The sequence below is a fragment of the Trachurus trachurus genome (assembly GCF_905171665.1).
Source record: "Trachurus trachurus genome assembly, chromosome: 16".
Lineage (NCBI taxonomy): Eukaryota > Metazoa > Chordata > Actinopteri > Carangiformes > Carangidae > Trachurus > Trachurus trachurus.
Window position 1 is genome coordinate 13629672 of NC_139902.1, and position 25018 is coordinate 13654689.

Consider the following 25018-nt stretch of genomic DNA (forward strand, 5'->3'; position numbering starts at 1 on the left):
GAAGGAGCAGCAGGTACTTGTGTTTTTACAGGCCGACGTTGTGGCTAACTGGACTGCGGACGTTACAGGTAAGAGTTATATTTCCAATCATTTAAACACGGTTGTCAACTCGCACAGCCCCAGCTGTTTTCCCTTTAAACAACAACCTTTATTAGCTATCTAAATAGTCCAAGTAGCCACAAGCTAACTTGCTTGCTAACGTAACTTAGCTTGTTTGGCTTGCTTCATCCACAACAACAACGTTTGTATTGCTGGCGATTGAAAAAGTAATTATTACATTTTCGGAAGTATCTCCAGGTCGCGAGAAGTCTTGGAGGGCACTGAAATATATTTGCACAGAAAAAGTCTTTACAAGGCATTTAAACGTGTGAAACTTTGTCTTTTGTTTTCTGTAACGTTAACTTAGCGGAGGGCGAGGCACTCGCATGTTGTTTGGTCTATCGCATATAAGGGCCCAGTTTTCAGTAATAGGATTTATTGGTAAATTCTGCTAATTCCCGATGCCCTGAAATAAACGATACCAAGAGTCGGGTACTGAAGGTCTCTAAAAGTCTCAACTAAAACTTGGTGAAGCTACAAAGATCCTGACTTTAATAGGTGAAGCATATTCACCAGCCTCGTCGTTTTAAAATGGCAGTCATATAATAATCAAAGACTCCCTGCCTCGCAGCGTATTGTTTAGTGACAATACGCGCGAATGTTAGTCTTAATCTTATGAAAACTAACCCAGCTTTCTTTGTGACACAGGGATGTCGTGGGACTTCTTTCTACCTGTGTGCATAGGAGACCTGGTAAAGAGTGGCGGGGTCAACCAGTATGTTGTTCAGGATGTGGTCTCCCCAAAACAGATACCATCCCACCTCACCAGTAAGTAGTCAATGACAATTTCTTGACGATTTGGAGCTGAAGAAGTTTTTCATTAGAGCTGGAGTGTGACTTCAGGATTTCATCTCTTTCACACAGGGTTCAAAGCTGCATTGAGGAGTCAGGGGCCCGTCTGTGTATTGGAGCACTTTGACACAGGCTACAGTGTACTACAGTAAGTGTTGATAATACATAGTCCCCCCCCCCCCTTCTGTTTAGAGCTGTGAGAGTACAAAACTACTGTCTATTTTGCAGGCACGGTACTTCATTGGACCTGGGTGTGAAAGAGGATGCTCTGGAAATTCTACTACAAGGTCAGTCCTCTTATGTTTCTAAGTTTAAATGCAGAAATACCATCTTGATACGCAAAGATGGCCATGTAACGTCTGGCTTGTTTTCCTTTCAGTTGTTAGTGGCCTGGCTGCTTCCCTTCCAGCGCTCCTCGCCTCCACCTCTCTCTCAGCTGCAGAGCGCAAAGAGAAGCTCAATGCTGTTAAGATGAGCGTCTACCTGCTCTGCAAGCTCACAGAGGCCCTCGAGAATATATCTTGTAGGCCGAGTATCGTCACAGCACCTGGAAAGGTATAGCTAGTAATGACACAGCTAAGAAATAACTTGTCAGTAGCCACAGAAGTGAATTATTTTGTGCTCTACTGTTTTAAATGCCCACTGATGAGATCATGGCAAGTTTTATGATCCAGTCAGACCAAGAGATTGTGGTCTCTAGACCGCTGTTCGGTGGGTAGTCTTGGTAGTGTGGTGGAGTTTTACTGCACTGCTGTAAGGGCCCACCCATAGTCAACTTGTCACCTTCTACAACCTCTGCCCTCCGAGAGCAATGGGATGGGATAGGTAGGAGGTGTCAAACAATGTGTGGATGTTTGTTTGTCTGTGTGGATGTTGTATGAATGTGTATGTATCAGATGGCAAGAACTACAGTCTCTTTATAGATGGTCTGGCAGATATGAACTTAGTCTTTGGTAATCTGAGGGCATGTAATGTACATCAATTTATTGAAGGTTATCTTATTGTCTTTCTTTGCAGTCCATTATCTAAGACGCTCCACTGATAATGATTTTGTTCGTCTTGCACAGGGTGGTAAAAAAGGTAAAGGTGGTGGAGAGGGGCTGCAGCAGTGGGACTCGGAAAGAGAGAAGGTGCTGCAGGCCCTCATCCAGCTCCTCCAGCTGGATATCCGTTCCCTATGGAACCTCTCGCTGGTGGAAGAAGAGTTCATCAGGTATACTGACGTGACAAGGGCAATAATACAGTATTTGGTTAGGTGGTGTAATATCCCACAAAAAGTTGACACTGATAATACTATTTGGCTTAATTCAAACTTATATGAAAATTGCTCTTGTGTTTCGTTAATGTCGTGCCAAACCTATTATGTGCAGATGAGCTTGGATCTGTGTTCAATTGCTTCATTAATTTTTTTTCATTGGAACATTTCCTCCCAGTCCTAACTTTATTATTTTCATGGAGAAAAACGTTAATGTTTCCATTTTCCTTAAATCTTCTATTAAACAACACACAACCTCAAAAACAAACATTACGATATTTATTTATAATATATTTTTATATTTATGTTTTTTGTTTTTTTTGCTCTGTGCCTTTCTTCCCATAGCTGTGTGTCCTGCTGCTGTTACAAACTCTTGGAGAACTCTACCATCAGCCATGTCAAGAGCAAACCTACCAGAGATTGTATAATCCACCTTCTGGGGCTGCTAATCAAGAATTACAATCACCTCCTGGGTTAGTCCTACACTCATGTCGAATCTGTGAGCATGATTCTGAAGCAGCACATCAATCTTTTTATATACAATTTTTAACTGTATACTTCCTCCAAACTTTTACAGATGCAAGTGTAAGGGTAATCCAGCTGCTGCAACACTTTGAGCAGTTGCCATCCGTTTTTGCCCAAGCAGTGTCTGTGTGGAGCACTGAATATGGAATCAGGGCTGTCATAGGAGATGTGATAAGGTCAGAGGAGCACATCATTTGTGTGCATAAGTTTGAGAAAATACTACCTTTTGACTGCAAATGACTCAGTTCTGGCTTTGTTGTTTCCCCCCGTCCTGCAGGGAGATTGGTCAGAAGTCAAGCGAGGAACTTGCCAGAGAAGGGTCAGGGGTCAAAGCCTATGCTTGCTTCCTCTCAGAACTTGGTGCTCTGGTGCCTGAACTAATGATTCCCAACATTAGTGTTCTCATCACACACCTGGAGGGAGAGGTAATGCACATCTAATGTTCACTCTTGTTTCTGAATGGGGGGGGGGTTCTAGCTAACCAAAGTTTGTGTCATGCAGAACACACAATATTCATGATTTATCACAGTGGTGGCAGTGTGTGACCACATGGCTGCAAATACAATGAAATAATTCCCAATTTGATGCATATATTGATATTCATGTGGTGACGGACTGGACAGGACTCTGCACAAGTCAATAGCTCTATATGTTATTATTGGCTTGTGCAACACTGTCAACATGCATTAGAAAATGACAACAGAAGGGACGAGCATCTTTTCAGTATACAAACTTTTTCCTGTGATTGAAGAGGACTACATTGTTTTGCCTTTCACATGGTAACAGACCACTTTGTTCCTCAGACAGGGCAGGGACACCCAGTGAAACTTTATATCGTGCCTGCATTACTCTGGAAGTGGAATGAGTAATGTCCTTGTTCTCAAGAACAAACTCCTACCATTTATTTGCTCCAGGGCACATTGCCACTTAGGCTTGTAAATGTTGCTATGACCACATCACTTCTCATTTAGGACTTGAGCACTGTCTTTATCAAGATGTGGTACTTAACTAATACAGGAAATTGGGAGAAATGGGTCTAATAAAGACGGGAGTATTATTCCTCAGAAAAATGTCCTTACCACACAAGTTCTTTTTTTTGCCCAGTGATGAGACCAAGGCGAATATGAGCTAACTGAATGAGAGCTGGGTTCTTCTTTGCCTTGACTGGCAGGTAATCTTGGCAGTGCAGAGGAGGATTCCTGCTCTGCTGTAAGGGCCTGCCTACAGTGACTTGGCTCGACCCAAATTATCCCTCAATAGTCACAGAGGAGTAGTTGCTGGGTTATTGCTGACAGTGTGTATGTGTGAGAGCGAATGTGTGCGTGTGTGTGTAAAGAGGCAAGAAGTTCACCCAGCTCTCTCTCTGTGTTCAGTCAGCAGTGAGTCATGTCTTTGGTAATCTGAGGGCAGAGTTCAGGAACTTCAACACAAACTAACGTCTACAGTACTGACACAAGACGCACTTGGATGCAGCCTAACCTCCTGTTTCCCTATATGTGCAGAGCCACACAATGCGTGTTGCTGTGTGTGAGGTCCTTGGAGAGATCCTCGTGCGGGTCCTGTGTGGTGACGGCCTCGATGAGTCCGGTAAAGCCGACCGCGACCGATTCTTCGACACACTGCAGGAGCATCTGCACGACACACACTCCCACGTGAGGGCACGTGTACTGCAGGTCTACACGCGTATTGTCAACAGCAAAGTAAGTTTTCATGGCTTATGGTTAATTTATTTTATAATATGTCATTACTTCTGCTTGGTAATAAAAACTGTCTGTTTAGGCACTGCCCCTCTGTAGGTACAGCGATGTGATGCAGGTTGCTGTCGGGCGACTGATGGACAAGTCTGTCAATGCCGTGAAGAGTGCCATTCAGCTGTTGGCAGCCTTTATTGCGCACAACCCCTACAGCTGCAAGGTAACTCAAATCAACTTGAATTAAAATGGAGATTATAGATGTTTTCAGGCTTCGCAATTTCACGGAAATTATCTCTCAGTTGAGCAGTGCAGACCTGAAGAAACCGCTGGAGAAAGAGACCGCTAAACTCAGAGAGATGAAAGAGAAGCTGGAGGGAACAGCACCAGGTGCGGATGAACGCCGTAAAAATATGTTTATCGTCGTGTTGAATTCACATCTTGCCCAGTGATGAGACCAAGGCGAATACGAGCTCACTGAACGAGAGCTGGGTGATTCTTTGCCTTGACTGGCAGGTAATCTTGGCAGAGCAGAGGAGGATTCCTGCTCTGCTGTAAGGGCCTGCCTACAGTGACTTGGCTCGACCCAAATTATTCCCACAAAGTTACAGTGGAGTAATCACAGGAATGAGCCTGACAGTGTGTGTGAGAGTGTGTTTACATGTGTGTGCATGTGTACAAGGCAAGGAGTTCACCCAGCTCTATTTCCTGTTCAGTCGGCCATGAGTTGCTTCTTTGGTAATCTGAGGCCAAGTTCAGAAACTCATTTTAACTCAGTAGACCAGGTCCCTGGAAAAGTCCAAAATTCCAGTGACTTTCAGTTATGTCACATGGTCAGTATGTTAAAACATCACATCCTTGATCCAAATTTTAGTCAAAAGTAAAACTGAACCAGATGCCAGAATGACTGAAGATTTTCAGAAAAGTGTTTTTTTTTTTAAACAAACTTGAAGGAAATGAATCAAACAGTAACCATATAGTCGGATGTTTTCAGTAGATCATGAATGCATCATTATTTCCAATTGATGAGTAAATCCCCAAGCCTCCTCTTTTTAATGCATTTGCCAGATTCAGTTTCCTTGTCAGTCAATAACATGTGTTTTTTTTTTAAATTGGACTCTCCCTTTCATTAGAAACCAGACAGTGATTTTATTTAAAGCCAATGTGGAACCAGGGAAATTGTTACAATCAAATGGTGGCACTCTAGTCCCCATCATTACAATCTACATTTTTAACGCCACACATAATTATTCTGAAATGCCATCTGAATAATTTATGCGTCTTCTTGGATATTTTTTTGTTTCGGATGAAGCTCTGGAATATTCTTCGTTTCTGACCCAAGAAATCCTGGTTACATATTTTTCCTCTCCCTTTTTCCACCTCCTTTCCCTCCTGACAGTTGCAGTGATCAAAGCATCTGAGCTGTGGGCCGCTATGGAGCCTGAGCTGCTTGTCACTGTCAGGAAAGAGCTGGAGCCCACGAGTGATACGGAGAGGGAGCAGCAGGAGGACGTGGAGGAAGAGAAGGAGGAAGAAGACGACAGGGCAACTGCAGTGAAGATTGCGCAGTACCTCCGTGTCAACAAATACAGGTGATGCTAATCACCAGCGTTGGCCTGGGTAAAAGTTGACTCAAGTGTCACTAACTGAATGGTTTTTCTTTTTGATCCACTCTGTCAATTAGTAAACTATGTGAGATGTGTTGTCTGTTCCCCTCTACAGGAACGCTGCCCGTCTTTGTATAAGAGCTCATAGCTGCTTCCCTCAATCTGAGATGTTTGCGCCTCTGTCCACGGTCACCTCTGACACGCTAATGGAAACACTGGCTCTGATTTTTAAAGGTGAAGTCCAAGCGCAGTTCACTTGACACATTTCCATCAAGAGATGATTATCCAAAGTGCTCTCTGCTGTCTTAATGGAGGCAAGGCCAAGCTCATTTAAGATTCAGTTCTTTGGAAGATAATGTGAAATGAATTTCCTCCAGTGTCACTTCATTAAAACTGACTGACTGACTGATGTGCCTTTACCAGAGTGTGAGGTGAAGATGTATTTTAGAGTGTCGAGCACTTCACTTCTCAAACCGTTTCGTTTATAATGTATTTCATAACACCTGAAAACTGAGTATGACACATGACATGCGTCAACACTGTGCTGTAGTTGTACAGCTATGTCAGAACACTACAGTCCTTAAAAGTTTTAGCAATTTTTTTTATTCCAACATTTCAGTCACAAATTGCAATGGTTGTCCTGTTGTATTTCCTCGGGTGCCAAAAGTTTTGCATACACCTGTACACACACATTGGCCGTGTGGGATTGGCAGACAACAACAGAAACAGACATTGCAGAGGCAACGTCTGTGTTTGCAAAGACGATCAGGAGAGGATGTCTTGTTCCTTACTGTTGATATAAAAGTGGCAGACTTACACTAAAAGCCTCACATCAAAGAGAGCAGCTTTAATTTTATGCCTGTGCACCGGCTGCAGGAAATGTTAAGTAATTAAACGACAATGGAAAGATGATTTTAATTGTTTGAATTCTTCTGTGAATCCCTCAAACTTTTCTGTGCATTACATGACCCATGGTGTTTTCCTCAGGCTCCGATGAAGATGCTGCTGAGCTGAGCCAGAACTTGCCACCAACCCCACAGAAAGAGGGGGAGAAAGAGGGGGAGGATGCAGAGCTGAAGAAGCAGGAGATGCTGGTGCAATACCTGATAGATACAGAGACCTTCGCCCTACAAGTAGAGAGGGCAATCTCTCATATTAACGCCATGCTGTATTGGAAAACCACTTCAGGTAGCAGGCAGTATTCGTCAGTGGAATGTGTACATTTCCATAAAGTCTTTGAACGTACTCTATTTGTTTATCCTACAACAAAGAATTTGTTTGTGTTTCCAGTGGTCCAGGAGGCTGTGCAGTTCTGTGTGACGGTGTGCGAGTTCAGTGTTGCCAACTCTGTCAGCGGAGTGAGGAAGATGTTACCCCTTGTCTGGTCAACTGACACTGCCGTTAAAGATGCTGTTGTTCAGGCCTATAAACGCCTTTACCTGAACCCTCAGGGAGAAACTGCCAGGTCTGTAGAGCATGAAAAGCCACATCTAAACTTTTCAGGGTCCTTTTAAGTCAATTACCAAAAGTCTCTGTGAAGATTAGGTTGCCTGCTTTTGCTGACTAACATTAGTATCTAAAATTACATTTTAAAACACTTCAATATAATTAATCTGTTATTTATCTTCTTTTTTTTTTTTTAAAGTATGTTTGTGTTGCTTTAAAGCAGCTGTCTCATCTTTTATTAGGATGAAAGCCCAGACTCTTGTGGACAGCCTCTCTGAGCTGATGGTGGATGCATCTCTGGGAACAATCCAGTGTCTTGAGGAAATAGTGAGTAATTATTATTTTCATATTACTCACTGCTAAGTATGATATGGTTATAGTGGTATAGTAGTATGGTCAATTAAAGAAACACAACTACGCAGAAAGGTCCTGGTTTTAACACCCATAAAATGCATAGCCTACTCTAGGTTTTCTTAAGGTGTTGTGAAATGTTTGGTATTTAGATACTATGAAATGACCATACAAACTTGTATTTGTTGTAGGTGCAGGAGTTCTTTAGCAGTGGCAGCAATCTGCAGCACACTGTGGTGCAAGTCTTGTGGGAAAGGTTCACCGGAAAACGAGAGACTTCTGGCTTACAGAGGCGAGCTGCAGTGTTGCTGCTGGGCATGGCGGCACGGTAAGACACAGACCACTTCACTGTGCTTCTTGTAAATTAATTACTTATAAGATGAAGATAAGGATTTGTACAAATTCATCAAATACAGTAGGTTCACTCCTGCGTTTGGCTGGCCCATAGTTTTGGTAAAATTCGAAAACACATTGTTCTGAAGAGGCAGAACAACTCTGATTGTATCGACCAACGCAAGGATAAAGTAAGTAGTCCCAGTGCTTTTTTGTTTAGTGCTCAAGCCAGGGAAATGTGGCTGGACTGATTAACTCCTGGTATTTTCATTGGTTTCTAAAATGCTCATAAGTCCCATTTAAGCTTGTTTATTCATTTTCTCATTCTGTCCACAAAGTGATCTGATCTCACTTGGCACGCACTATTCAGTGCAGTGAAGTAGGTGGGCATGTCTACCAAAACAAATACACCAAGTTGTATGATAATTAGACAATAATGCTGTACAGCCCGTTTTTTTTAGTTTTCTGGGTTGTGAAACACGGTACAAGCAACTAAACTACAGTGTTGCATGCAGGTGCTGCACTATACCCATGGCTTGTTTACTATGGATGAGGAGGAGGTGCAGGGACTGGTGAGAACAGATGTAACTGGGGCTCCTATGACGTCCATGTCAAATCTCAGACTGAGTCATGATGTTTCTGCAACACTGAGCAGTCCTCAACCAACAATTTGGTAAACTGCATTTCCATGTGGCGCTTGCTAAAATCCGTTTATATTCCATTATTCTTTGTGCTGAGCAGTGCAGGTACATTGCTTTTTAAGGCAACAGTCTTCAGTTGAGCCTGTGTACTTGTCATGGTATGAATCATGAAATGCAGCAGAGCTGAGTGGGGAATTAAATCAGTTTAAACGACTTAGTTCGACTCGCTTGCTTGCATGTCCACTCAGGCAGATGTATTGGTCAGGTGGAAATTGTTTTCAACATGGATTCTGATGAATATTATTTGCTATGAAACTCATTTTGTTTTGAATATTGATCGTAAATTCTGGCCTGACTCTGATCTTCACAGAAATGACAATTGTCACAAATAAATAAAATATTTTCACCCCTACTTAACACCTTAGTCAGACAAGAATTTCTTCCAATCCTAATAATATTTGTATTTTAATACAGGTGTAAACTGGATTTTAACATTTTAACAACAGTTTATCTATTTGGATATATTGTAATTCAGTGGTAATGTAGTGTTGGCCATGTTTTTTTTTTGAATTATGTAAAATGTAAAATTCCTCACCACATAATATTTTGGTCCTGCCACAGCTACTTGACATTCAGTAAATCCTTATTAGTCAGACTACGAGCTCAGCTTCAGCTCCTCTTCATTGTAATCTAAGTCACGACCATATAACTTGGCTCCTTGCCAGTGCATTTCACTGAATATATGTATTTGTTTTTAGTGTTCCCCCTCAATCTACCTCAAAGACTGCCACTGCTGTAGGGAAGAGCGAGCAAGAGAGAGTAAAGAGACTATCTGCAGTCCACCCACACTGCTGCCTCTCTTCATCCAACCAGCAGCATTCATAACCTATTAAATCTTATGCGCTTCTCCTAACCCAACCTCCTACACGCATTATCTGGGCAGCAGCCTGGCACTGGCAAGGCCAGCACACAGCAGCCAGGGTGATGTGGGGCAGAGATGTTATTACTTTACTTTGCATAATGACATGATCATTTGGGAGTAAAAAAGATCAACACTTTATGCCTCTCTAAAACTGTCTATTATGTGTGTGTGAAATGATACAGGGCGGAGAGGGAAGTGGTTCTCAGTAATCTGGACACGCTTTGTTCTGTGGCTCTCGGAGAAAAAGTGACAGAAGACTTCCTTCTGGCCAGAGACGCAGCTTTAACCATCTGCAGTATCACTGATCATGTCAGGGTAAGAAAACAAAAACCATGGTTTGCCTTTTGAGTATTTCTTTAACCAGACGGCCTAATTGACATAACATACAGTCCATTAGGGTCTAAAATCTTCTCATAGAAGGAATATTTCATTAGAAAGATTTAGCTGTTTTATAATCCTGGAGACACTGTTTCTCGTAAATCTCTTTGGCAACCAAATATAGTATACATTTGTTATTGTCTATCCCATATAACATAAGACTTGAGTAATGGCCGAAGTTATATTTACATTCATTTCTAATCTCGGAATTTTGTCACCTTTTTTTTTTAAATGTTCAAGTCAAGAGTTGCAACACAATGTTAATTTCATACATTTCAATATTTCCACCAGCAATCAAAAGGCCCTCCATTCAGACTGTCCCAGGACCATCAGCTCTTCACCTGCCTCACACAGGCTATTGCTGAAGGTAAAGGCTGCTATTTGTGGCTTTTGCTGTGAAATTGTCCCAGTTTTTCCGCCTTGGCTTGCACCGCTCACAGTTTCTTCCTCCAACTGTGTCTGTTGCTCTAGGTGTCGTGATGGAAGACCCTTACTGGCAGAGCTTCATGGAACAGGCTGTCCGTCTCATCTACTTCCTAGCTGAATCTCCTGACCAGCTGTGCTCACGGCTGCTCCAGCGCAGTGCTCGCCTCTTACTTGATCAGATTGCAGAAGGAGGGGAAATCAACAAAGATCCTGGCAAAATGCAAGACGGGTCTCAGGGGTCCAGCGAAGAAGGTAAGTCCAATTATATCTCTTTTTGAAGAAGAGATAAAAGTGGAATATATACGTAGTTTTAAGTGTTTTAAAACTAACTTAGCAAAGTCTGATACACTGACACTGTGCAACATATCCCAGTGCACCTAGCGCTGTCAACATCGTCTTTATCACGTGTGTTTGTCTCCTGCAGTGAACTGTGTGTGTCTGGCCCAGCTGTTGGCTCTGTGTGGCTGCGTGGCTTTCTGGCAGGTGTCTCACCTTGAGCGCAGTGTGAGCACTGAGCTGCGGAGGAGGAGAGGAGAGACGGAGGAAAGAGAAGAGAAAGAAAAGGGCCCATCCAGCAAGGCTAAGGTAATGATGCTGCAGACACCTATATACAGCAGTTGTACATACTGTACCATAGCGTATAAGGTACAGCAGGACTCTGACTGTTAGTTGTTCATTAGCTGAAGTGGAAATTAAATTCTAATCGGTCACAAGTTACGGTCAGTCTTTTTTCTAATGAATTTCTCTTATAGATGTTTGTATTTTTTAAATTTACTTTGCTGCTCTGTGTGTGTGTGGTGCAATTGCAACAATATTTAACAGAGCAATAACTGCTCATTTATTTGGTCAATTCAGTTCAGTCTAATTGAATAATCAATCAACAACTACATTAACCTTTAATAATCAGTTACCTTTTCTTTTGTTATTGTTTTTTCTGTTAATGAATAATTGCATTTTACACTGGGCAAAATAATCTGTACCATCTTGAACTCTGGGAACAGATTTTTTTTTACCTGATGACATTTTATAGACGAATCAATTATTTTTTTTTAAAAACCATCATGAAAACGACTACTTGCAGGCTGCAGCTCCAGCTCATTTCATACTGTGTATAGTAGAGTTTGATTGTTTTTAACTTTGTAAATGTTTCTTAGTATAAATGTCAGCTGCTGGTTGCTAAAAGTACTTTGTCAGATACTTTAATGTTGCGAACGAATCCCGTGTAGCAAGAAAATCATCTTGACAGTCAGACTCAGCAGGATGACTTGATGAGACTTATTTTAGTGACACAATCGGATGAGTGATGGCTCATAACTGCTCAACCCACCGGGGAACAGGAAAATGAATCTTTCTTTTAATGAGCTTTACTTTTTTCTTTACTTTTTAAAATGTTGTACTCTTCTGACTAAAGAAAGAGACAGAGAGTTGCATACAACAAAATGTACATTTCATCATCATCATCATTTGACCAATTCCTTTTTAGGGATACTTCTGAAATATTGTTGCAGTTAAAGAGACCCCAAGGCGTTTGCTTTTGGTTATAAAAAAGTCTCATATTAATGTGGATGAATCTACGTTACCCACACTTGTTAATGGGTCCATTTTCGATAAATATATTGTTTTGTCTTTATAGTTATTTATTTGATATTATTTAGTGGTCGGCTCGCCCAGCATTTCCTAGTTCCGATTTCCCGGACACTGCCCGGCGGGTCACGGGTATAACGCCGCCGGAACGCCGTTTATGGTCGGAACTACGACGGTATCTGATCGTCTTCAAACCTCCGACTTTCGTTCTTGATTAATGAAAACATTCTTGGCAAATGCTTTCGCTTTCATCCGTCTTGCGCCGGTCCAAGAATATCAGTGTGCACGGAGGCTCATGGCAAATGTAGTGTGAATACACTCCACTTTCCAAAAGTCCTCCAAAAGTCCTCATTTAAAGTCCATAGTAACCTCCAGTTAAAGCAGAAGTAAGCGATCCGGTCGTTTTGGCTAACTTTCTGTCAGCCGATGGAGTTAGCAGTCCCCGCCCTCGTCCCTACGTCACCACATTCACGCGCATCCCTTGGCTGCACACACAGAGAGGACCGCCCCTTTATGCCGTTCTCTCTCTCCTCATTGGATAAAGATTGTAGGATACAAGGAAAGTTTTCTCCTCGGCTTACAGCAGAGCAGAGTGACTGACAGACCCGTGTTTCAGACATAACACTCTATAAAAGTGATTGCCGTCGGAAGATATAACTATTTAAGACTTATATTAAACCAACACTAAGGAACTTTTCAACCTTCATAAAATATTTTCATAACTTTTGTGATGATACATCGACTTACAACAAGTTGAATGACCCCTCTGTCATGGCCTGAGGGGGTCTGTATCTCTTTCTCTGGCACTAAGCAGCTTTGAGGAGCATGGTAGGAACCCTGCTCTCACGCTAGTGTTCATGGGAAATGGAGTCTTCCTTCACTTTCACTTTTGCGAGTCACAACAAGGAGGGAACAGGCAAAACGGCACTTTAGCAATGGATTATGTTTGTGTTTTCACTTTGAAATGATCCACTGGAAACAGAAACTTAGTTTTGATGTCTTTTGTTAATTTTAATGCAGGATATTTACAGGGCTTCATGCTAGTGTTCATGGGAAATGGAGTCTTCCTTCAGGCAAAACACTACCGCTTTGGTCCACAGGCGCCGCCAAACTCAACCAAAACTGAAAGTTCTTTAGTACTGCTTTAACACAAACATTCTGCTTACTTCTGCTTTAAAGCAGATATCAGCTTCACGGCCGTTTCGGCTAATGCTGCGTTCAAGGCAGGCTTTTGAAACCGTAAGTTACAGCTTCAAGTCACAACTACGACTTGGTAGCGTTCCAGGTAACCCGTAGCTCGTGTTTTTACCATCCTGTTGTCTGTGAAAGTTCCCTATAACGGCCACTCGTAACTTCTGACCCGTGAACTCGTACCAGATCGAACTGGTATGACTTCACAGGAAGGAAAAACACAAAGTACGAGTTTCTTTGAACGCACCATGAGTTAGCAGCCCCCGCCCTTGTCAGGCATCAATTGGTCCTCGTGCTACGTCACCACATTCACGCGCATCCCTTGGCTGCACACACAGCCCTTCATGCCGTTCTCTCTCCTCATTGGATAACACTTGTATCCCACAAGGAAAATTTTCTCCTCGGGTTACAGCACATGGATGCAAACAGCGCGCCGAAAAGCGAAACTCGCTTTTTTCATGACCAATTAGGTGACTTGTGTGAATCGTTCAGATCCGAAGAGTTTTTGTTTTTAGGAGGGGGGGGGGGGGGGGGGGTCTCAGCGTCTCAGCTGGGGTCAGTAGAATGTTTTTCTAACAGGCTGACAGTGACAATCACGTGAAACTGAGGCGAACTCATTCATGGTTGTCTCTGATTATACTGATAACAGCCGACCTCCAATGTAGACGCGCGACGTGCGCGCTCATTAAAGCGGCGCGTATCCGCGTACATCGGTGCGACGGCGACGCCGTTTTTCCCCCCGTGCATGTGGAGCTGTGCGCCGCGGACATGCACGGTTCCCTACGTTACTGTGTCAGGCAGGTGTCTCCCACGGAGCTCTGCCCCGTTTCAGAGGTGAAGGAAGTCCTGAGTGGAAAGACGTCGCCTCCGCGATGTAGAATGTGTTCAATCAAAGTGAAACTAACACATTATATAGGCCTATATGTCCATTACACACTGAATGACACATCCCATGTCTTTATTTATTCAGTTTATTTTAATAGTAATAATTATGACTAACATTCAGTGAAGACCTAAAATTCCTCTCTTTTTTGGTCCTGACCCGTTTGCATCCCTGACAGCAGAGCAGAGTGACGGAGAGACTCGTGTTTAGGCTGAAATACTTCATGTAAGTGATTGCTGACGGAAAATAGGACTATTTAGGACTTATATTAACAAAAACATTCCACTGATATCTGCTTTAAGTTAGCTCAAGTGAACTATTTCCTCACATTCTTTAAGCCACAGTCGGACTGAAATTCACCAGCGGACATTTATTGACTTGGTGAAGCCCAGAGGAAATGGATTTGCAAACAGGAAGTGTAGTTTTCTGTCATTAGCCTCACAGCATCTCATCTTTTGCTCTTGTGCTTGTGTCACTTATCAAATAAAAACATGAACCAAAGGTAAGAAATACCTTCGGTTCATGTTTTTATTTGATGGATGTTTTTATTTGATGATCTTTCTTGAAACTCTTTAATGTTTTTCTCACAGCAATCAGCCAATGAGAGTGCCATGGAGGAGGACCTTGGGTTGATTGGTGCTTCCGCTGACGACACGGAGGCTGAACTCATCAGAAAGATCTGCGAGACTGAGTTACTGGCTGGTAATGAACACTTCATGCTTTTTCTCCCCTACATTAAGCTGCATTTAAAGCCCGGCCTTCAAAGTCCACTGCATTCGGTTCTTTACTCATATTTTTGAATGTTTCATATCTTCATGTATTACTTTAACCCCTCACCCCCCGGTCTGTGTTTAGAGGAGAACCTGCTGTCTGTATTTCTTCCCTTGCTGGTAAAAGTCTGCAGCTCCCCGGGTGGCTATTCCCACCCACAGCTCACCACAGCCGCCTGTCTGGCACTCTCTCAGTACATGATGATAAGGTAAATATAGTGCTTGTTTCAATGCTCTTGTATATCTGCAATGTTGATTAAGCAGTTTTTCAATCAACCCGAAGTTTAATCTGCTACAATTTAAGTCTAGTAAGTAAAACAAACTCACTATTGGCTAATATTCCCACCTCAGGAAACAAAACCAGATGTTTTGGGTATTATGTACTATTGGTTAGACAGTTACAGCAAACCAATGTGTCTAGTTTGGCTGTGGGAATTTGTGACTTGTCTTTTAATGCTTTGATTTCTTTATCGCTCACCGCAGCCCGGAAGTTTGTGAAGACAACGTCCGCCTCATGTTTACAGTGCTGGAGCGCTCCTCTCTCCCTGTTGTCAGGGCCAATGCCATCATAGCACTGGGAGACCTCACGGTCCGTTTCCCAAACATTTTGGAGCCCTGGACACAGAATCTGTATGCCAGGTAAGTGGACTTGAAATGGTCAGCCCAATAATACAAGAGGTTGTTGCAGTAGCAGATCATGGTCATTGTTTCATCAAACTCATTTATTTTCTTCCAGGTAGAGGAACTTTATCATAATATCTGTAGATTACTGTTGTTTTCTCCCTTGAGATAAGGAACAACCTGTGTCTGAGTGGGTTCACTGTAAACGATGTTTCATCTCAGCCAACATTCACCTTGTGCTTGTACACTTGAGCCATCGTTACCCTGACCCTCCACCACCACCACGCCTCGGTGTGTTGCTGTTCCTCTCGGCCACTGAAGTGTTGCCGCTGTCACACTGCTCCACTGAGCCACATGATGGGAAAAGTTTACTCTCTCCATCACGACTTTTTAATGGGAAGGAAACTTTGAGATGATCTGTGATGGCAAACCCTGATATCTGCCTTGAAGCCTTAGTCTGTGCGGTTGCCATGGGAACCGGCCAGCGCTTCACGGCTTGTAGAAAAACCCACCCCCACTGGTGAACTCGGGGTGGAGCCTCAGACAAGAGCACTTTTAGACAACGAACAGCTTAATTCCTGGTGTTACAGATTGTGACTGGAATCAATGACTAGTGTGTTGTAATTATATAGAGCGGTTGAATGAGCAGGAGGGAGTCGTTGGGTGAAGTCAAAGGGTCTGCAAAGGGTGTTCGCCTGTAGGTATGCTTTCATTTTATAAACACTTAATGTTACTTTCTGTTTCTCCTGCACAAAGTTGCACTGTTTCTCTTTAGTCAACTGGGGCTGAAGTTGCTCTTTTTGATGAAGTGCGGTCTTAATTATAATGGTTGATAATGCTCACATTGAGGTGTTTCAGCCGTGTAAAACATTGTGTTCTTTTTGTACTGCGCCATTGCCCTCTTAGTGTTTTCTACCTGATAAGTATTTTATAGTGTCCCCTAATTGTCTCCCACACAGCAACACCTCCAATGTTCTCGAGGCTGCTGCCCTGGAGCCTCCTGATAAGCGCATTAAGAATTAATTACCCTGTTCCTTACTGTTGTAAGCCTCTGCATTGGCATGTGGTAGTGCCATGTACTAAGTGTCTGATCCTCTGCCATAAGTCCTGCTCTCTGGCACAAATGAGAAATGGTTAATGAGTTTCTTTTCTTCTGTGGTTCTGGATGAGGGTAAATCTAAATTGGTCTCGGAGTAGTGCTATCAGATGCCACAGCCCGCCCAGTCCTATTGTACTCAGCTAAGGCAGAGGCAGTTGTTTGGTTTTAGTGACGTTCTGGATGATTCCTGGTCTTAACACACAGTTTAATTGACTTGGATTGAGAAAATGACAAATGTCCAGGTGGCAATATATTTTACCTCCACTGGCATTTTTAAACATGCTAGTAAGAGTGTTTTTAAGGATTGGCAGTACTGGGCTGTCATCAATTACATTTAGTGCTGATATTCAGGTTCATCAGAGGATGAATCCTTCTGACTTAATGATCCACTGACTTCCACCTGCAGGTCAAAGGGCAGAGATTTAACTCGACCAGTGAAATATCTCAACATCCACTGCCTGGATGATGTGATGTGGCCATGTGACTTGACTGTCCCACTGATTTTTGTTCTCCAACAGTGACAGATTTCCCGTTCATGGTTTTCAGTGAAAAGTCAAAAAACTAATGTATGGATTGTCTGGAATTGTAATACAAATGTTTATGTCCTTTTTAGCCCCTGAAAAATCTTAGTATTTTTCTGTGACATAAAATATTCATGACTTAATATGCAAGAAGAATCATTCAGAAGAGCTTGTACAAAAAGACAAGAAATGATTACAACTTAAACTCATCCGCAGTAAAAAAGCTGTTACTGAGAATAGGTTTTCATTTTCCGCCCTCACCAGGTGACATTTTAATTTGTCTATAATTCAAATCAGTGATTATCAATTTCTTGGTTTGCTGGCTTCAGCTGCTCTCTGTACTCTGTGTTTTTATTAGAAAACGTTGACATTTTAATTCAACGTGTCAGCGTGATGGGATGGCTGCAGTGTCTCGGTGTTGGTACCAAAGTGGTCGACGATTAACTAGCCACTAATTAACGTCCTCCTCTCTTCCAGGCTCAGTGACGAGGTTCCCTCTGTGAGGCAGACGGCTGTCACAGTCCTGACTCAGTTGGTGCTTAAGGATGTGCTGAAGGTCAAAGGTCAAGTCAGCGAGGTGGCTGTGCTGCTAATTGACCCTGAGCCACACATCGCCAACCTCGCCCTCAACTTCTTCAATGAGTTGGCCGGCAAGGTACACAGACACACACACACACACACATCCAGAGCTCTTACTGGAGCCAGAGTAATTGGGAAGGTTTCTAACCATCGTTGCTGTCGCCCATCAGGACAACGCCATCTACAACCTGCTCCCAGACATCATCAGTCGCCTGTCAGATCCAGAGAGAGGCATGAGCTCCGAGGACTTCAACACCATCATGAAGTGAGTTTGGCAGCTTCACAGTACGTCTCCTCTCCAATGTTCTGCCTTTGTCCAGACTCTGCATGCTCCGGACAAATGTGACTTGTTTGAGAAGATTTGGGAAGGGAAACGCTGACATCTTTGCTGTTTTGGGAGCGTTGTGTTTAGATGCTGTGTTTGTGTATTTTCAGACAATTGTTCTCCTACATCACCAAAGAAAGGCAGACCGAGTCTCTAGTGGAGAAACTGTGTCAGCGCTTCAGGACTGCCAAGTGAGTACATCACCACCTCCTTTTTCCCATTTTCACCTTTGACCCTCGTCTTTTATGTTTTTCTTCCCTTTATCGTTTACCAGCTCATTTCTAATGTCTGCCCAGCAGTATTTAATTTATGAAAGATGCAGGGGTGGACGTGTGGATAATTACTGGGTGTTTTCACTGTGCAAAGAGATCGACAATTACAGCGAGCTCAGAGCAGAGCCCACCTCTCACCTCAACTCTGACATCTTATTCGCTCATTTTGTCATGGAAACTGTCTTCCCATATAGCCAAGGAGCGTAGACTGAACAGTTGGTCCGGCCAGGCTTCAGGCTGCTCTGACTCATACTCCATCCATACTCGGAGCTCAAAGGAAGGGCATTTTATATTACACAATGGTAAAGTGAATTTAGATATAAGTGCTTCCTGGATAATGAGATTTGGTCCAAACGCCAGGGCAAAGCCATGTTCATGAGTAATGAGCCAATGAACCTTTTTTTTTTGTTAAGGATCTTGAATTTCTATGCCTCTCACATAGATTCAAATCCAGTTCAGCTGCTAATTCCTATGACTCTCATTCTGCCCCTCTCCACAGGACGGAGCGCCAGTGGTGCGACTTGGCCATCTCGCTGTCTCTGCTCTCCATGTGTGAGCGAGGTTTTAAGCGGCTGCAGGAGTGCTGGGAGTGCTACAGCGACAAGTTGACTGAACCTGGAGTTTACCAGCCGCTGCTCTCCATCACTGCCAAGCTTCGGCGTGGGGCCAAACCCCAGTTTAAGGTACCGTATACAGGGATGCAAACAGCGCGCCGAAAAGCAAAACTTGCTTTTTTCATGACCAATTAGGTGACTTGTGTGAATCGTTCAGATCCAAAGAGTTTTTGTTTTGAGGGGAGGGGGGGGTCTCAGCGTCTCAGCTGGGGTCAGTAAAATGTTTTTCTAACAGGCTGACAGTGACAATCACGAGAAACTGAGGCGAACTCATTCATGGTTGTCTCTGATTATACTGATAACAGCCTACCTCCAACGTAGACGCGCGACATGCGCGCTCATTAAAGCGTCACGTATCCGCCGTTTTTTCCCCCCGTGCATGTCCGTGGAGCTGTGCGCCACGGACATGCACGGTTCCCTACGTTGCTGTGTCAGGCAGGTGTTTCCCACGGAGCTCTGCCCCGTTTCAGAGGTGAAGGAAGCCCTAAGTGGAAAGACGTCGCCTCCGATGTAGAATGTGTTCAATTCAAAAAGTGAAACTAACACATTATATAGGCCTATATGCCCATTACACACTGAATGAAACATCCCATGTCTTTATTTATTCAGTTTATTTTAATAGTAATAATTATGACTAACATTCAGTGAAGACCTAAAATTCAGTATCTCCAAAATGGAAATATTGCAAAGGAATTTTTTTTTTTAATATAGAAATGTTGTCCATCTATATGCACTCAATACTTGGTCCCCCCCCCCCCCGGGAAATTCCTCTCTTTTTTGGTCCTGACCCGTTTGCATCCTTGCATATATATATATATATATATATATATATATATATATATATATATATATATATATATATATATATATATATATATATATATAAGGTTTTCTTTTAAATTTACTGTTACCTTTGTGTTTGTGTTAAACAATGGTCACTTTGTTTTTCCAGGCTCAGATCGATGAGTTTGAAAAGCTCTTGACTGCAGTCCACACAAAGGGGCTGGAGAACGTAGAAAGCCCTGAGATGGACGAGGAGAACCCAAAAGAAGGATCAAGTGATAAGACGGCCGTCCGCACGCCTTTGCCCTCCAAAGGTCGTCCAAAGACCAGGAGAGGTCAGTGGTCATCTGCCTTGACTTTTAATGACCCTGTTGGCTATAAACTGTTTATCGATTTTGATCAGGACCACATTAACTTTTCTGTCTTGCACAGGTCAAGCCAAGCCTTCGGTTTCCGGTTGTGGTGATGCCAGTTTTGTGACACCTCGCAAAACTCGCAGGTCCAAGAAACCTGTGATCACGTTCAGCAGTGATGAAGAGGAGGATGAGGAGGAAGAGGGTGAGTGGTGCAACTACTTTTTACACGTAGGGAATAGTCTTCAACTGTCTCTTTTTTTTTCACAATTGCATAACTTCAAATAGTTTGTTTTTGTCTGATCAACAGTACAAACCCCAAATGTTTACTATCTCTGAAAACAATGAAAACACACTCACATTTCATGAGTTTTAACTGAGGAATATTTTGGTATTTTTGAACAAGTGATCTTACAGGTGCATCTCAATAAATGAGAATAAAGCTGTCAGGTCAGCAGTTACTGAACCAGACTAAAGAGACCATTAAAGGCTTAGGAAACCTTACAGGTGTTTTGAGTTAATAGCTGATTATAGTGTGACATTGTTACAATAGTGACAGTGTTTCCTACATGAATTTAGCTTTTGGTTCGACCGTAATATCGCTCCGTTCATTCATCTCCGCATAGTGCTCTTTCTCCGTTATTGACGTTTACACACACAGACGAGCGTGCATGCATGAGAGTCGTACGGTCCAATCGCCTTTTTCATTCTAATTTATTGAGATGCACTTGTAAAAGTTGTGTGTTATCAGTCAATTAATCAGTGCATTACAAGCTACATTTATCCTACTAGACTTTTGAATTTATGGATAAATTCAGTCTAACAAAAAGTCTAGTCCAATAAATGTAACAAGTGATGTACTTTGGATCAATGCGCTGAAGCTGAGTTGGGCCCACTGCGCTGAGGCACAGGGCAGCTCTGTAACGGGGCTTTAATACTGTGACCGTCTTACTTCAGGTACCTTGTCAAAAGTGAACAGCACTAATCTGGTGCTTGAGGATATCCCTGTTAGATGTCAATTTTCTTTCACCATGCTCTCGACAAGGTTACTTTTCACTGCGATACTTCTATACTACTTTAAAACGTTACTTTAACTACTTAAAAAACGCTCGGACTGAAAACACGAGACGGTCTATGGCCGATGTAGGTGTGGCAGCTCTACAGCCCATTTCACTTGGCTTGTCTTGCTTGGTTAATCAATTTCTAATCTTTAATCTTGTTTTTTTTCCATCAGATGCTGTAATGGCAGAGAGTGAGACCCCTAAAGTGACAACACCCATCGCCCGCACTTCCAGACGAGCTCGCCTCAGAAACTGATAATCTCTTTCCTTGAGTTTGCTCTTATTGTTTTTATTTCTGTCCTTTTTCTTTTCTTATCTTTTTTTTTTTATAAATGTTTTACATGTTTTAACTTTTAAATTGTATATTTTTTAAGATACTAGCAACTAGACTCCCAACTTCATTATTCTCACAACACATCTATTGACATAGAATCAAGATATTCTTAATAAACCTGGTGTGGATAAGAACTCCTTGGCTGTCTGTGTTTGAGTTGTGTCACTCACCTTCCTCTGGACACTGAAGAGAACCAGCAAGAGTGTGAAGAGTCGGGTGTATGCTGGGTTATGTCAAGTAAATTTATACCATCATTACAAGCAGCTTTGAATGTCTGCTTGTATTATGCGTTTGCACAGCAGTGTTTAATGGCTTGTCACAGCTTGCCCAGACAGTGTTACTACCCCACATGCTCTCCCACTTCGTCTTCCATGTTCTTCTCCCTCTCTCACAGCCGTACGCTGTCATATCAGATTCTTATCAGACCAGGGGAAAAAAATAAAAAATCCATTTGGCTGCATGTTTATTTACAAATCAAGATTTTTTTTTTCTCTCTTCTTCCCGTCTTGTTCTGTCTGACACATTTGCTATTGCCTAGTTGGCCGCCTCTGTTCTCCTGTAATCAATCTCTTTTGTAGGTCCCCCTCCTCTCTGCTTAGTGCTTCTCTCCCTCCCATCCTCCTCCTCCTACTCTTCGCCGCCTACTTTTCTTCCTACTGTGCTCCTCTCTTCACTGACATCACATGCACGGTAGTTTAACCCCCCCCTCCCTGCTCCCTCCACTCCCCTCATCGCTAATCTCTCTCCTCGCCTACTCCCTCACCCACACGTTGTCCTCTCCGAAAAGATGAGAGGGGTGCATTTTTCTGTACGTGTGATTGATGTGTTATGTAAAGACACTTTGCCCAACAGCAGGCTAACAATACAATTGCACCAGCAGTTAGGTTTTCAACCGAGTGCAGTGGGTGCTAAGTGCGCAAACATGAGTGAACTTGCCCTGTTTATAACTTTATTTAATTCTGCACTAAGATGAATTCTGCTCGCTGGGTATGAAAACTTTTTAACCCTCTGCAGTTGCCTTAATTAAAAGAAGACATCCATTGATGTGATCGACAGAGGTGGATACGCTTCCCTGCCCAGTATGTGATGCACATTCACAATTGCAGGGGTTTATTTACTTGAAATAATTAGAGGCTACTGAACTTTGAGGTCTTTGTGCTGGATGGCGCAGCACCTGCTAGTATTGTAATTTGGTGGCAGGGGGTACAGAGAGCAGATGGCACTGACAGACTGTAACTTACCCAACAGAGAGGGGAGGTCAGTGCACGCTGGGAACCACCACAGAGACAAAGGGGAGAGAGATAGGCTAACATGGCACGAGGAGCGTCGTTGCCACACGGGAAATGTATAATTCAGATTAAGTCGTGACACAAAACTTGAACCTTTTCCAGCCAGGTCGCGTCATACCTCACTTGGTCTCATTGACAAAAAATGTTGGCTGACTGTTGCCCTCTGACCTTGATTTGTGCAGCAGGGTGGCATCAGTGTGGTGCACGGTACACACAGTCACCTTGGCAATGACAATCACTCTCCAAGGCTATGACATCATTTCAAAGAATGGGAGAGAGGAGGAGAGCGTGTGGAGGGGTTTCTGGGGAGGTGGGATGGAGGGGGTTGGTCCTTCATCATCTCTGGCTCTACAAAACCCCTGCAGCATCCCAGCTGATGCCCCAACATTCAGCTTCTGCCAAGAGGACAGACGCAAGAGGAAGAAGAAAATCATCCTTTTAGTTCCATCACAGAGCGAGGAGTGGGAGGAGTCCGGCGAGTGAGAGAGTGATGCTCCAGGCAGGTGCCAACAAGTGAGAGGTAGCCGAGAGACCGAGAGCAAGAGATGAAGAGTCTGTGAGAGCACAAGACACCCGGAGCCTTGAGAGAAAACTACAGGTGAGCACTCAAATTTTATTTAACATTTTCATATTGAAACAGTTTAGACTCTTTTTTTCCAAAATTTTTGCTCATTGCAATAATTGTTTCCTTAAGAACCTATACAATAAATTATGTTAAAATTAATTTGGGTTAAATCTACACATGTAGCTGCAACATTTTTAAAATCAAACACACATTTAATGCAGTTTGACACAATGCTGAAACTGTGTAATTATAAAAATCGAAATGTAATGTAGATTTCTTACATTATTGTGACTGTTTCACCATTAAAGGATTAAGTCCTGCAGGTGACAACACCCGTTTTGTACTTTTGTTAAAACACTAACTATTCCTAAATAGAGAATTATTTGATATGGCAGAAAGTTTCTCTCATGCGATAATAATATGATACTTTTATCCTGCTTATGTTTGAATTACTATTATGTTCATCTGATTTTAACCTCGATTTATAAGCCTAACTGGTGATAGGGGCTGTTAATTATCTATCTTTTGCAGAGCTTATCGATATGTAGCATTGTCTATCTGTGTATTTCTCTTGTTAAAATTATGTTAACACTGAAATTAGGTTTAAAGCCAAGCAAATAGATTCATGTAAAATATTTTCATAACATTTTTTGTGTATATTAATGTTATTAATTTTAATTACGTTTTTCCTGTCAGAAATACTTCCTCCATCTAAATTAATTTGCAATAATGTCTTTGCAGCCAGTGTGTTTTCAGTTTTCCTGCAGCAGTCATCCCTGATCCTTTTCTCTACCATCATGCTGTGTCCTGTGCTGCTTTGTGCCACTCTCCTCCTCCTGACCCCCCTGGAGATCACAGAGGCTCGCGCTCTGCATCCCTCTCCTGATGCTGTGCAGGTACGGGGGGTTAGTGAGGTAAGGGGAGGGGGAGAGGAAGGCAAGTATTGAAAAGGAAGAATAGGAGTGGACTGATGGGAATTCAGAGTGGATGAATGGTGGATACAAGAGAATAGTCTAGAAGGGAGCGAGTAATGAAATGTATCACTGATTGAATTATTCTTCCTTGTACACTCCCTGACAATTAAATTGAATCTTTCTTTCCACTCTGCAGTTCATGGAGCAGTTTCTGGAGCGCTACAATGACCTTTTGACCCTGGACGACCTGGAGAACCTGTTGAACAGCCAACCGGAGGAGCAGTCCACCCTCTCCTCTGGAGTCAAAGCGGCCGAGTACCCCAAATGGGCTGACACACAAACGCAGCCCGAGACCCCCTGGCTGCGGCTGCTGAAGGGGGCCCTGGCCAACCAGAAACGCGCAGAACCGGACCGGTCACGGAGGGGGTGGAACCGGGGATGCTTTGGGCTGAAACTGGACCGGATCGGGTCCATGAGCGGACTGGGCTGTTAGTGGAGGGAGGTGAGAAATAAAGACTGATGACATCCTTCTTAGATGATGATAAGGGGAAACAGGCAGCGGAGGCGTTGACCTGCAGTGAAGGATGTTTACAGGCCAGTAGACTACATGTAGTATGGTGTAAACTCGCAGTGTTGCTCATGTGGTTTCATCCAGCTTAGATCAGATGCTTCACACTATCATGGCTGTTTAACAGAGGAGCTGTAGTTTATTTCATGTTGAAGTGTTAAACTGAATATTAGAACATGTGAGTTGTGTTTACATCAAATAAACATCTTTGATTGCTGGGCTTGTT

At 42.9% G+C, this 25018-nt stretch overlaps 2 protein-coding genes across 2 annotated transcripts; both read left to right on the forward strand.

Moving 5' to 3' along the window:
* Positions 1-21378, forward strand: ncapd2 (non-SMC condensin I complex, subunit D2; the record flags this gene model as incomplete). The annotated part of the gene is made up of 32 exons (XM_083989716.1): positions 1-68; positions 748-867; positions 964-1039; positions 1120-1178; positions 1271-1446; positions 1959-2104; positions 2492-2619; positions 2724-2847; positions 2949-3096; positions 4174-4371; positions 4451-4585; positions 4665-4752; positions 5762-5954; positions 6085-6203; positions 6957-7157; positions 7260-7434; positions 7658-7742; positions 7958-8094; positions 9845-9977; positions 10332-10407; positions 10512-10718; positions 10891-11051; positions 14715-14826; positions 14980-15103; positions 15378-15533; positions 17613-17790; positions 17885-17979; positions 18150-18230; positions 18811-18994; positions 19878-20043; positions 20141-20266; positions 21296-21378. Exons 2-32 carry the CDS (start codon positions 750-752, stop codon positions 21376-21378), a joined length of 4188 nt encoding a protein of 1395 aa, XP_083845842.1. The 5' UTR covers positions 1-68; positions 748-749.
* A 2729-nt stretch (positions 21379-24107) lies between these two features.
* nppcl (natriuretic peptide C-like) lies at positions 24108-24717 on the forward strand (the record flags this gene model as incomplete). Its single annotated transcript, XM_083990527.1, has 2 exons — positions 24108-24206; positions 24421-24717. The coding sequence occupies 2 exons, from the start codon at positions 24108-24110 to the stop codon at positions 24715-24717; spliced, it is 396 nt and encodes a 131-aa protein (XP_083846653.1).
* Positions 24718-25018: the final 301 nt, after the last annotated feature.